Consider the following 14142-nt stretch of genomic DNA (forward strand, 5'->3'; position numbering starts at 1 on the left):
AAAAAAAATTTAAATTTAAATTAATAAAAGTAAAATCAAAATAAAATGAAAATCACGACGTTTCGGAGGCAACACAAGCATCCGTCTTCAGGTGGAACAGTCACAGCGCGATTGCTGTTTCAAGTGCTTGTGTTGCCTCCGAAACGTCGTGATTTTCATTTTATTTTTATTTTACTTTTATTAATTTTAATTTTAATTGTTTTACCTATGTGAATTTACCGAAAAAACCTAAGAATATGAAGTCCTTTTATGCCCCAACATTTGCTTGTGTACTCTGACGCTTGTCCTTGAAGCTGTGTCACAAAACGCTGCATGTAGCTATACATGCTAACAAACGTGTTTCATGTGTCAGCACTCCATTTATCATTGCATGATATTCACATTATGTTCTGTTCAAAGTCAGTTTACCGTTGGTTTAATGGGCTGGTCGTGTGTGGTGGGGTAGAGTGTGGATACTCCCACCTCTAGCAAGACATCCGGCCAACGTGGAAGAGTAGGCCAAGTTATACCTCTAGAGGGGCTGTATAGAGCTCCCTCTAGTGGAGGCCCTTTCGTCAGCAGCGGTACGAGCAATCAGTTGCAGGGCTGCACCTTTCCCTTTTACCTATGAATCTCAATAACCTTCCGATATTAGGAAGCCCACTGGAGCTATGCATTTTACATCGAGATTTTAAACGCATTTCTTTACAACTGCTTTTTGTGGGTAGTTTGTTGTCCATCCCCCGCACCTCCGATTAGCACGGTTGGCTACGTACGGTGCGAAAGAAGTTCAACACACATATCAATACTTTTTCAGGAAGCTTGTGTATGGGATGTTTGGCAGGCTTGCAGAGTATTTTCTCGCGTGAAACAAAGTTAGGACACTCAGAGAAAACCCACACACACAGAGGGGTCAGCAACCAATTTTGCTGCACTGCCTCCGATGGGCCGTCTCGTAATCTGACAGGTGGGCGCCAACAACAATAATCAAATCTGTAAATGGCGAGCGACTCCATCAGAACAGAGAAAATTGTGCAGGCCCGGTGGGTGCCTGGCATGCTCTGCACGATGCAGCAACCCCCACCTCCAGATCCCACCTTCACATCCCACCTCCAGATCCCGCCTCCAGTGAGATCTGCAGGTACTCTCACATCTTCTAAGATTTCCAATTAGCATGGAATAGGAGACCAGAATACTTTCCGGAGGAGGATATCTGGAGCTCTACCACTCACCATCTTGGGCCTGGCGACGCCGTTGGTGTTGACTTCTCTCTTGCCTTGCTTTCCCTGGAGACACGGCCCAGAGGGTTTCTTGATGGATGCTTGGGAGCCCTGCAGAGAACGAGACAGCTCGTGGCACCCGTGGCACCCGTGGCACCCGTGTCAGCGGTCGCGCGATGACCACTTGTTGCAGAGGTTTGTGGTTGCGATTGTCCATCGATACCAACCACTCTCTCCTTACGGAATGCAATTGCGTTGGGCAGAACATTAAGGAAAATCCGTGCTCAATGTTTGCGTGTCCTCAGTAGTTTACACAAGCGCAACCGGCGAGACTGGGGTTGCCACCTGAGGTACAAAAAGCCAGGAGACTTCACGGCAAAAATAATATCTCACAATACTAGAAGCTATGAGATCTACCTGCATAGGCGCTGTCTTGAGGGGTGTATTATTATTACACAACTGACAAAAAACGGCCCTCTTCACGTACAAGGAAGATTTCAAGATTTCTCAGGATAGCTACCTCAGAATAGAGATGATCCTGGGAAAACCAGGACAGGTGGCAACAGTGGACGAGCCTGTGGTCACACGGCCTGCCCAATGTCTGAGCAATCCGTGAGTCGTAAATTAAAACTATCAATCATTCAATTAGTGCTATCGGCCACACCTGACCTGAAACTGTGATTAAAAGCGGCGTGTGAACGATGCAAGAGAGTTCTCCGGGCCCCAAGTGGGAAGTTTGATGATCGCTGCCCCTCGCGACCACGGTGCCGAGGCCTTTTCCACCCTAGGCCTAGAACGCCCGCCGTCCCATGCGCGTGTTCCCGCATGACCACGGCAATGATGATGATGAATGCTCACCCCGCGCCACTGCCATTAATTATTTTGCGCACTCAAAAGAAATAGCACTCGCTAATTAATATACTCCGCTCTAAGCCAAGGCATTACAGCTCTTCCGCACAACTGCTACACACAAACGCAGCATACACTTACTCAAGCTTAAATATTTAACATATCTAAAAACTTAATAGCCTTGTTCAAAGGCATCTCTCCCAGTATGAATAATACATCCTGCCAATAAAGTTGTATTGATTCTGACTTCAGAGCCTCGGTGCTGATTAACCCTGATGGATATAGATTTTGGTCAGCAGGATCTTTATTCTCCGGCCTTTTGTTTCTCGTTCTACTAGGTGATTGCGTATGCATGCTCGAAGGGGTTAATTCTCCCTTTCACCGAGATCAAACTCATTATGCATTGTTGTGAGGAAACCTGGAGGGTTCAAACTGGCCCCGAGTTTTCTTGCTTAAATCAAAGCCTTGCGGATAGTATTGGTCCTGGAGAGCCAATAAGCCGATCCACTGAAAAATAAGCACTTAAATGCGGATACAAGAGTGTCCTTCTGCTTACAAGTGAGTGCATTTAAATCATTGCTGGACCCCTCTGTGCAATATATATATGTATATGTCTGTGTTTGTGTAACGACCGAGATAACAGACCGCTTACCTAACACAAGTGTTACTGTCAGGCAAAGAATCAGGAAAGTCGGCCAAGGTCTCCCACTGGTGATTGGTTCCGGAGGCGAAGATTGAAAGGGATTGGAGGAAAGATTTGAAAGGTAAAAAACTCACCGGTGGGGCTGAAGTAGTAACTCAATATATCGCTTTTTGTTTACGTGACAAATCCCTTGCTGAGTGGCTGTGTCGGGTGGTGGAGGGTTACGACACATTTATACTTCACGCGATCTAACCCAAAAACCTTGATGATGAAAGGGTGGCCTGGAGAAGGACGGATGAGAACCGTTAGTGGGCAAGGGTGAGGATTGGCCCAAGGGAGAGGGGGGCGGGGTGATAGAAGCTTCCAGACAGGGGGCTTTGGAGGTATACAACAGGACAGCACAAGGAGAAGGAGACGTTGGAGAAGAAGAAGGGGGAGTTCCAAGCCTCAAGAACACAGCAGTACTATGAATGCTGGCAGTCTTCATTCAGCAGTGAGCGGATTGACCAACACTGATGATGACGATGAAAGTCGAGAATGCTTTGAGAGAAAAAACACACAATTTTAAGATCTGAATTGAAAACGAATTTCTTTCGAACTGCCTTTTGTGTTAAGTTTGTCTTTCCCCTGCACCTTCGATTAGCGCGGTTGGTCAAGGTAAGGTGCGTAAAAAATTGCTACCTACACAGCACAGTGCTTAGTGCATGGAGCTGTGAACCCGGCGACCTGAGTTTGATTTCCTCCCGTGGCTAACATCAGTGCCATGCGATATCGGAACGGGTCCTTTACCGCCCAACGCCCCTGAACCAACCCGCACTGACCACAGCGGTGAGGTATGGTCAAGCAACCACTATGGAACATGCGGCACGGGGAGGGCTTCATCCAGCAATAGATTGACAAAGGGCTGTGGATGATTATCTCGAGGAGTGGCATGCGGCGCATCGTCTGTTCGTAACTTCGAGGCAGAGGTGGAAATTCCAAATTCAAATTTCCACCTCTGGCAGAGTTCAGTCTGTCCGTGAGGCAACCGCTTTTGACCCCGAAGAAAAGTGTTCGTCAGCTCATCGCTGCCAGGCTACGATGCACTGAGCCGATCCCAAATGGGATTTGAACTTTCAAAACGTAAACTAAAGTGCGCCTAAGCAACTGCAAAAACCCAGCCAGACGCTACACAAATACGCCCCGTGAACACGTGAAGAAACAACTGTTGGGGGCGAGAGCTGTCCGCGAGCACCGTGGACACAACAGCCACGGCTGCAATTCGCCACCAAGTGGTGATGATGTGACTAGAGTGCTTGTGCCAGGCGAGATGCACTTTGAGGCCACGTGGAGTGTTGGAGGTTCGCTGGCAAGAGGTCACAGGACACACCCGGGAGCCATGGGTTGACTCACTGAGATGACTGGCAGATGCATCGCCTGTACTCCCTGCATATAGCCTTGATAGACTGTTTGGGGCAATTGCTGTTAGCGAGCACCTGTGAAGGCCAGCATAGCACACTGGTGAGTGGTCAGCACCATGCCCGGCCACCTTTGTCTTCCTAGTTGCGATGTTTACACACCGCAACGGGTACTTATTTGAGGCTGAGTCGACCTAGAGGAACCCCAGGACCGGTTCAGATAATCGTCACTGGTGTTGGTCGTGAGCGGGAATCTAACCCGGGTTGCTGGGTTCGTATCGCAGAGCGTTAACCGCTGTGCCACCGCTCCCCACGCACGCAAGCGGACATTGCTGCTGGTGGTCAAGCACCGCTCCAGTTGCAATCAATCCCAAACAACACGTCATGTCGCACTTTGCGAGGAACACCACAAATTTGCTACTAACTCACAAATCTGCCATTATATCAATTTAGCGCGAACCAGACCAATAACGAGACAGGTGATAGGGCTACCTTGTATTTAAGGGACGTGATGTATGAGCCCCTGAGCAAAAAGTTTTGCCAGGCACTTAAAATAAGTGGATGCCAACTGTCTCCGTGCCGATCTGCTGCCACTCCTGCCTGCATGGAGGTCACTCCAAATTCCCAATGTGGCTTTGCCACCTGCTCAGGTGATGCGTCATTACCCATTGGTGATGCATCATTATCCAATTTAATACGGCTTGAAATTGGGTGTCTGTGCTACAAGGCAGAATTCTGATGGCTGGATAAAAATAAAACATATAGCAACTTTTTTTTTACAAATGTCTAGCATGTGGTTCAAATTGAAAAATCAATGAGTTATTGCGTGAAATTATATATCAAGATTCAAACTATACTGCCTACTACTAGCATTTTGCAAATGATTGCAGGTTGTTGCTGGCAATCTGAGCATCTGGAATAAAGTTTCATTCCCATAACCACTACTGCAGACATTGCCAAGAGCCCACTGTTCGTGGTGACATTTAATAGTCGGGTTTAGAGTTGCCAGTAATGACCAAACCGATGATTTAAAAAAAAAAAACTTTAATAAAAAATAGTTTTTAACCATCTATTAAAGCAGACACAGAGGCAAAGTGTATCTGAAATTGTGATACAGGCAAGTAAATAACTACTGACACAAAAAAGCTAAATGTCAACTTACCCCAGGCCTGAACAATTTGGAAATGGAATCTAAAATACAACGTTGAAGCATGTAAATGAAAGAATAGGCAGAGTGATGTCTGGTGTTTATTATTACTCTGAATAGGAGTATATCATCACTATGATATTTGTTTTTCTGTGGGTGATCTTATTATTAGGGCTGGTAAAAGAGCTGTCTGGGAACACCAGAGAAATAAAATATGTAAAAAAATAAATTGGTTATTTTTTTATGGGACATTGATACGTGATCAAAGACGTAATTTAAATTGCATTAAAGTAGAGGTTATGGATTTTGTGGGAGGGGGGTGGGAGGAAGGAGGTTCGTAGCAATTCACAAATCGCTTTCTGTGACAAAAAACCTTCTAAAAGAGGTTGATGATGATGATGATGGTGAATTATATTGCTCACAATAGCTCTATGGTGTGTTTCTGGGTTGTACCGCATGCTGTTCGGCATGATGTCCGACGTTTTACTCCACGTTCTGAAAGCTTCTTCAGTTGCAGCACATGGAGCGAAATACATCGGACAGCTATCATAGAGCACAACCGCGAAAGCCTACGTGGCGAGTGATATAATGCTCCCAATGATGATGACGATGCTATGATGCGGCAATGTCCACCTTTCTAGTCGGAGTCGGTGGTTTTCCGCCACTGCTCCCTCCACCGCCGCTGGCCACATCACCGTCCGTGGCCGACTTGCATTCGTGCCTCTCGCTCGCCGCACGTCCGTCTCCGGCCTCCGAGCGCCCCCGAGCCTCCAGCTCCCCGCCGGGTCCCAGGCCATTGCCGGCGCCATCGCCGCCGCCACCGCCGCCGGTAGCGTCGCGCCGCACGGCTGCTCCCTCCCACCGAGCCTCCCCATCGCATTCGCCGCCGCCCATCTCCTTGTAGCGCTTCATCATCTCCAGCACGTTGAGCGGCCTGCCGAGGCTTGAGGTGTCACCCTGCGGGGGCAGCACCCGGCCCACACACGCCATGCGAGTGGATCAGAGGTAAGTTCAGCTTGTCGAGGCAGCGCTGTCCGCTGATGGTTTCCGTTCCTGGAGCCCTGCATGAGAAATGTTTAGCGCTTGAGAGTTCCCGTGATCATAAGTATACAATCCACATTCTCATGGTGGTGGTCAACTTCTCAACAAGACAGCCTCTGCTGACTTCCCACAAAGAAGTACTTATTTTATCAACCCCCACGAGAATCATGAGCCAAGTAAACTTTTTAGTGGGACGTAAGCTGTCAGCCTTCCGATTGGGAGTCTCGAGTTCTCCACCAATATGACACGACAATTAATTTGACAAACATAGCACGAAAAATGTATAAATAACAATGCATTACAGAGAGGACTTTGACCTAAACATTGTACACACGCTTCGCTATTGGGTGAAGTCAAATCTCATCGAAGACAAGTATGAGAAAAATCCCACCCTGCAAAAGTTGTGCAGCTTGATAGGCTAGTCAAATAAGATCAAACGGAATTATATATTGTGCCATTGTGGAAGTAATTATGTTTTTTTTTTTATATTGCCTGCATTGCATGGAATTTGCACGCTCAAACATTGTCGGAGAAAATTAATTTACCCACATCATGTTTAATTCAGCAGCTACGATGAAAAGGAGCATTTTTTAGTTTTGGTTGAAAATTGCAAAAGAAAATCATCGCATTGGTTAATTTTAAAATAACTTTTGACGTGCGTATAATTATATACGTATGAAAAATTAATTTATATTTTTTTATTAATTCATTACTTTCACCACAAAATTGCTTTTTTGCAATAAAGAAACGCAGTAATTAAATAGCAAACCTTTATTAATAATAATAATTAATGTGCATAAGAACGCTACGCTTCTATATTCGAATAAAAACCCAAAACCAGTTATTAAGCGGGGAAAAACAAAGATGATCAAATTTAAATAGAGGTCCATGCAGCGTTGAATTTTTTGCCCTTGATATCAAATATATAGGCGATGAGCAATGGAGCTTTTGTGTCCATTATTACGTGATTCATAGCACCTAGATAAATACAACACCATTTGGTTATTGCTTAATTTTGTACAAATCCACACAGCTTCCTGGGGTCAACTGACGCATACTAAACGCTCATCAGGAATAGTACAATTTGGCCCGTCACAAAGTGCTCCTTTTAAATGCAAGGCAGACAGCCCATTCTATATGTTAATACGGTATATACTTTAATTTGTACTAACCCGGTGATATAAATGCGTGCGCGCTCTCTCTTTTAGGCACTCATTAAGGACACATGAATACGTGATCAAAAACGTAAAATATGATCAAAGTTAGACGTGTCAGCTTACGCAAGTGCAAATATACCAAAGCTTTAATGCCTTAAAAATGTGGGGATTTTTTTTTCTCTCTCTCTCTCTCTCCTCGGGACATCATCGGCTTAAAGTCCTGGAATATAGACTTTGTGTGTAATGCACGAGGCATCTTCAATGCAGGATCAGTGGGCTTCGAGCTCAGTTGACGAGGCCAAGAAGTTAGGAATTCAGGACACTTTTTTCGAAATAAGCCAAGTTGGATGCTGCCACCAATATCCATAAGAGGTTTTTTTGAGTTGGATCGCGCCAATATATAAATGTGTCGTTAAACCCGCCACCACCCGACACCGTCAACTAGCAAGGGTTTGTCACGTAAACAGAACACGCCAATTCGTCACTAGTACAGCACGTCGGTTGTGTGTTGGAGAGCTAAGCCACAAGTGACACTGTCCAAAGATTTCGTGCGACTGGGCGAAACCCATTTCACGCGTCTGTCAAGCCGAGAAAGAGACATCTACAACAGTAGACAATGCGACCTTGGCACAGATATGTAATACATTGCTGCAATTTGTATTATTTGTGTGGGAAATGTGTAATATTGTATTTTGTTACCAAGTCAGAATGCATTTTCTGCACTGCCACCTGCTGGTCGCTTATAAGCCCTGAATGAGGGAGTCGCATCATGTAATACAATGATGTTCATTTAATTACTGATCCAGGAAAGCCTGGCCAATTAATGATGAGTGTTTATACTCGTAGGAAGAAACCAGGGCAGCTGGAGAAAACCCTCGCGCGCGAGGTGACAACATCCCATCCCCATACAGATGGACACAGATTGTGATTGGACCACTTGCTGTACTCCCTTTTCCTGGCGAGCCAGGGTATGGCTCCCATTGAGCGTGCAATGGGAAGGGAGTTTCACCACATCGGTGCAATCCATAAACCCGCACTGCCTCCACAGTGCTGGATTACAGGCCATGTGCATAGCCACCACTGCTCGGCTGATGAAATCTACAAATACGCTTGATCCATCAACTTCACTTCCAAAGGGCTGTGCATACATATCGTATTAAAATAGCCGAAGTTCCCTGATATAGTCGTAAAGAGTGTTGGGACGAGTGTTGTTAGCGAGCACCCATCAAGGCAAATGGGCCATGCAAGGGTGGTGTGACCAGCACTGTAACCAGGCTACCTTCATCTCCCCGCTAGCGATGTTCACAAGCTACAGCAAATACTCATTTTGTCAAGGCTGATTTCACCTTGCAGTGGCCCGGGAGAAGTTGTTACACCTCTGAGAAGTAATGTTAGGCATGGTCAGGACTTAGAACTTAGAGGTGACAGGTTTTATAGCTCAGTGCACCCACTCCAACATACTCTATACCCACATAGACAGCAAATAAAGTTAAGGTTCACACACACACACATTCACTGGAACTGCATTACACTCACATCACAGATACCTGCCGTGTCAAGAGTAGAGTTGCCACCAATGCTGTCTTTCCCAGGATCACCTTTTATTAGAGAAAGCTGTTATAATGGAGAATCTGTATGTCTTATTGGGACATTAAAGGTCCCATTTTTTTGTAATTTGCATCCTAATACTCGACTCAAGACAATGCATTTGTGTACAATTCTTCAGTCCTGGTATTGTGATAAATGTTTTGATCCCCAATCGGGACGCCACCTCCAGCCAGCGGAGATGGCCTCGCGTGTCACAGTGGTGAGATGTTCACCACCTCGCCTGGTATGCAGGAGGCCGTGTGTTCGATCCCGACCCTGATGCCTGCTGTATATCTGGAGTTTGCGTGTCTCTCTCCCTGGGGTTGCGTGGATTTTTCTCCGTGGTTCTCCGGGTTTTTCCCTCCACATTTAGAATCAACATGCTTTTGGGAGTATTTGGTTGGCTGCTATAAGTGTCCACGTGATAAGCTACTTCGTTGAGCTATCATTTGTGATAGCCAGGTCGCTTTTGAAAAAGAGCAATATAGCAGCTTAACGGGCCTTACCTGGTAAAATTAAATGAAAAAAGCATCACTTGTAACAGTTTACTCTTAGTACCTACCGTGACCCAGTGGTCGTGCAGAAGCTCGCTGGCCGTAAGCCGGTGAGCCGGGTCCACCTTGAGAAGGCCTCGCAGCAGCTCCTTGGCTGTGGAGGAGAGAGGCAGAGCGGAGGCCAAGTTGCAACCACGCTCCGTGCACAACACAGAGTGTAGTATCATAATGGTATCACAATGATGTTACAAGAATAATCATTCAAGTTCGTTTTGAAGAATATACAAATGTGGGAAGTAGGCAATGTGGTTTCGCGGACCGGGTTTGTGGGTTCGTAGTCCAGGTTTATGGGTTCCTGGGATAAGTTTGTGGGTTTAGAGTCTGAGTTTGAGATTCTCAGTCGAGGTTTTTGGGTCACGTGATCATGCGTGCAGGGTGTTCGTGGTGCAGCATGTCGGGTGTTCGTGGTGCAGTGTGCAGGTTGACGTTTTGTTGATGTGGAGTGCACCATGAACACCGTCTGATAAGGAAGGTGTTCGTTTTTTTTAATCAAGCTAAAGATGTATTTTATCATCTCTTTTGTATAATTTGAACTTATGTGTATACTTTTTATAACGTATAAATTACATTTTATTTATGCAATTTCATGTTTACTCATGAAGCAATTTGATAATTTAATTGTGAAGGGCGCTAGATTGCATAACGTTTGATTATGTCGTTGTATATTCATAAGTTAGATTGTAAAAAAAAAAACATCTTTTTGGCGATTCATTCGTAATTGCAGATGTTTCAAACTTGGACGTTCGTATTTGGGGACTGCCTGTACTGTACTTCTAGATCTTTGTGGCGTGTTGTTGGAACGTACATGTCAATTATCTTCAACTTAACTGAGCCAAAGCAATGATTTGTTTATGGGTGAGGCCACGTGGTCATGTTATGCCAAAGTTCTGCTTGTGTTAATTTAAAAAGCGTTAACTTGAGCAGGTGAATTCTCCCCACTTTGCTACGAACTCAGGTTTCACATTCCAATGCGCTAAGCACTGTCACCGCTCCACCCAACATTAAATTTGCAGATCATGAATTTAAATCCAAGATGACAACGTCAGTTCAACCTATCGTGGGCCATTCATCAGCAGTGGTTGTCCTGTATAGAGATTGATCCCTGCCATGGGAATGTGGAATTTCCACCACTGGCTCAGAGGCAGTAATGGAGACGAGCAATCACTCACACACATCTGAACAGAAAGACACTGACGTTATTGAGTGATACGGTAATAGTGATCACGTGAAAAAAAATGTAATGACATTTTGGTTTTTGACAGGCTATGTGCATGAGCAGTAGTAATAGTAGCCATGATAGTGGTCATTGTGTTGTTTAATATCTTTATACGGTGAATTCACAGTGCCATTGTTTATTGCTGTGCGCACCTGCCACACACAACTTACACATCAGAGGAGCGGAGGCTGCCATCCGGTGGCAGGTTTATTTCACTAAGGGCTGCCCTAACAGGTTTGCCAAACGAGGGCCATTCACGTCCAAACCCTGATGAAAGCCACGTTTCATTCCCAACGCGACATTATCAGCGTTTGCGGTGTTATTTCATCTTAACGTGACATAACGGCCGGCCTACCGCAAGCCTTCCCCGCCTCAATGGCTCTTACGTCCCAACAACACGGAACCATGGGCACGTGACACTTTTCACTTTCAAGACGAATCGCGACAGTTAGCTGCGTGCGTGGAGAATGCGCGATGCCAAACTGCCGAGCGGGAACCTCTGAGACCCTGGGTCACCACTTTGGACTCGGTAGTTCGGAAGTTCGCAACGTGGACATTGTTCTTCTTGGTTCTTTCGGTAAAGTCACGTAGAAGGGAAATAATACAAATAAAACATAATAAAATACAATTCTCACGACGTTTTGGCCACAACGCAAGCAGCCGTCCTCAGGTGAAGAACAGGTCTGTCGGAAAGACAGCGTCTGAATGAACACCACCAGGCTTGGCAGCGTATATTTAAGCTGGGTTGGAGAGGGAAGAGCGCCTTGACAAAGGAATTTGCATATCAAGAGGAATTTAGCATATTTATGGGAAATGCAGATATGAGATTAGTCACTACTTGTGAAATGCGTAGGAGGTAGGGGGGGGGGGTTCAAAGTCATATTATGCCCGTGCATTATGTAGGATTAGCAGCATCAAAGGGAGGGAGTAGGGTTAGCATTATTAAAGGAAAGAAAAGTGGACATTGTTGTCACGGAAACAAACCCTCGCCCGAAACACTGTCACTCGCTTCAACCACACCCATCACGGAGGAGAATATTATTACGAGGGCCATGGTTAGGGTGCGTCAGTCATGGTGCGAGGGGGGCGATGGTTTGACCACACTTCGCCATGCCGGTGAGTCTGGGTTGATGAAGGGAGCCCATTTCGTGCCGTCTCTCACCGAGCACGTGACCGCCACGGCACCAGGACGGCTACCCAGTTCTACAAGGCCCACGAGTCTCTTTGTCACGTCAAGGCCGTGCTCCGTTGAAGAATATTATCATGAACATTTCCATATTATATCTTGCATAGTATATATATGTATATATATATATCTCATAAAGTGATGCATAACATGCTGTACAGATAAAGTGTGTCCACGAAATGTCACGGTAAGACACTCATGAGGGCTTAATTGCCCGACTGTAAAGTTCCTCCCTTTCTGGTGCGGTCGCTCTGCTCTTGTGAAGGCGTCTCACAGACGGAGTGTGTTTCCATTGTTGGCATCCAGAGAACAATAAATTGTAAGGGTTAACGAACCCGCCTGTTGATGACGATGGCGGTGTTAAGATTTGACTTCCAACCCCCCCCCCACCTCATTTGTGCAGAGGGCACGGTGCACAATTATAAAGCATTTCAAGAGGAGTACAACGCCGTGGGAGCTCCTGTAAAAGCAATGTGACTCAAACAGCTCAATGCCACTCTCATCTCTCCGTGAGTCGGCAAGTCGAGGGAATGACGACTGAACAGCAACATAAAGAGTTTTCTTCCCCCCTGTTAAATCTTTTCTAACTTTAAAGTCCATCATTCCTTGGCGATAAAACCAAAAAGTTACAAGGAATCAAGGTCACGTAAAATAGTATGCCCAGCCGTGAGCCACACTTTAATGCTATCGGAATGCAGTCCACCTCCAGCCTAAGCCTGAAGGATAGCCATTCAATTTTGGTAGCATAACACGCAATGATGATGAATAATGAAATCGCGGGAAAAAGTATATGTGACCAGCCTATTAGGGCTTTATCGAGGCTGGATAACAAGGTAGCATTTGCTGAGCACTGAGCTGAGTCACCATGGCCAGACAAAGAGAGAAAAATGTGATGAACAATACAGTCTTATTTCTTGAAACGTAAGCAAAGATTAAGACATTTCATTTACTCATGGGCTTTCATTATTAAACTTTTTAAAAAATCCAAGTAAAAGTGTTTTCTTGGTTCTTTTCATTGAACACACACGTTGGCGACAGCACACCAATGACAAAACAAATCTAGGAATGATAAGAAAGAGGTAGCATTGCATTTTAACATAAAAAATATCTGATTAAATGTAAATTATTGGTTAGATAAAGAGATCGTAATTGCCAATGGTGTTGCCATTGCGTCTTTGCTTCTGCTAGACCTCGCAGTTATTGCAATGTCAACGTAAGTTCAAAGTTCAAAGTTCATTTATTAGGTATAGCCCTGTGAGCCATTCGGCTCTTGAATCGGGTGCAACCGCAACAAACAAAAAACAAAAACAAGAAAACATCTTAAAGTGGCTATGTGCAAACAGAAAATCCAAGAAAAGACAGCAAAATATTGCAGAAAAAATCACCGTACACTAACCCTGTGCAAATATCCCAGTGGGATGCAAGTCAAACAAGTCATCCAAGGTGCGCTCTTGCCATATCCCAACATTTGCGTGCCACCCTGATGCCTCCCTCCTTCCTGAAGTCACCTACAGAAATTCCTTGCCGGCTCCTATTTAAAACTTGCAGGTTGCGTGTCCAATACTGACATGAAATTCCTAGCATCATCCTCATGCACCTCGACTCAAGGGTCAGAAGCTTACATTCCGGCTGCTGCTTTGTATGAACTATAACACCCGAGACTTTGTATGCATGTATTGTTGAACTTCTTCCACACCGTACGTAGCCAACCATCCTAATCGCAGGTGCGAGGGAAGGATAATTAGTGAATATGATAGTTTGCGAAATATACTCTTCTTAAAAGTCATCATGATAAACTAAATTTCAATGCGCTAATATTTAATGAGAAAATTAACACGTAAAATAATCCAATGAATAACCCGCACACACACACACACACAGCTTCTAGAATCTATCAGCTGATGATACAATAGCAAAGGCAAAGGGCATTTTGCATCACACGTTCCTCAAAATCAAACCAAATCCTGCAGCAACAGTAGCCTAATTGGCAATTAGAAACGTTCACAAATACATCATGGCATTATACTTTTAATCATCGCATTGAAGTGGAGCGGTGGCAGTTTGGTTCCCAACTACACGAGTTTGATTCCCGGCCTGCTGATAACATCAGCGGCGAGTGATTTCTGGACCATTCCGATCCTGAGTTCAACTCCCTTGTCCACCACC

At 45.2% G+C, this 14142-nt stretch overlaps 1 protein-coding gene across 2 annotated transcripts in view; it reads right to left on the reverse strand.

Annotated features, from left to right (window-relative positions):
* The window catches only part of STK33 (serine/threonine kinase 33), a 103680-nt gene that overhangs the window by 14710 nt on the left and 74828 nt on the right, over positions 1-14142 (reverse strand). For both annotated transcript variants that reach the window (XM_078596775.1, XM_078596776.1), the window contains exons 10-12: positions 9583-9668; positions 5869-6192; positions 1212-1310 (exon numbers count right to left, since the gene is read on the reverse strand). In XM_078596775.1, the coding sequence (XP_078452901.1) occupies positions 1212-1310; positions 5869-6192; positions 9583-9668 (509 nt within the window). The remainder of the gene's footprint in view (positions 1-1211; positions 1311-5868; positions 6193-9582; positions 9669-14142) is intronic.

This window comes from Lampetra planeri, chromosome 8 (assembly GCF_965212315.1).
Source record: "Lampetra planeri chromosome 8, kcLamPlan1.2.h2, whole genome shotgun sequence".
Lineage (NCBI taxonomy): Eukaryota > Metazoa > Chordata > Hyperoartia > Petromyzontiformes > Petromyzontidae > Lampetra > Lampetra planeri.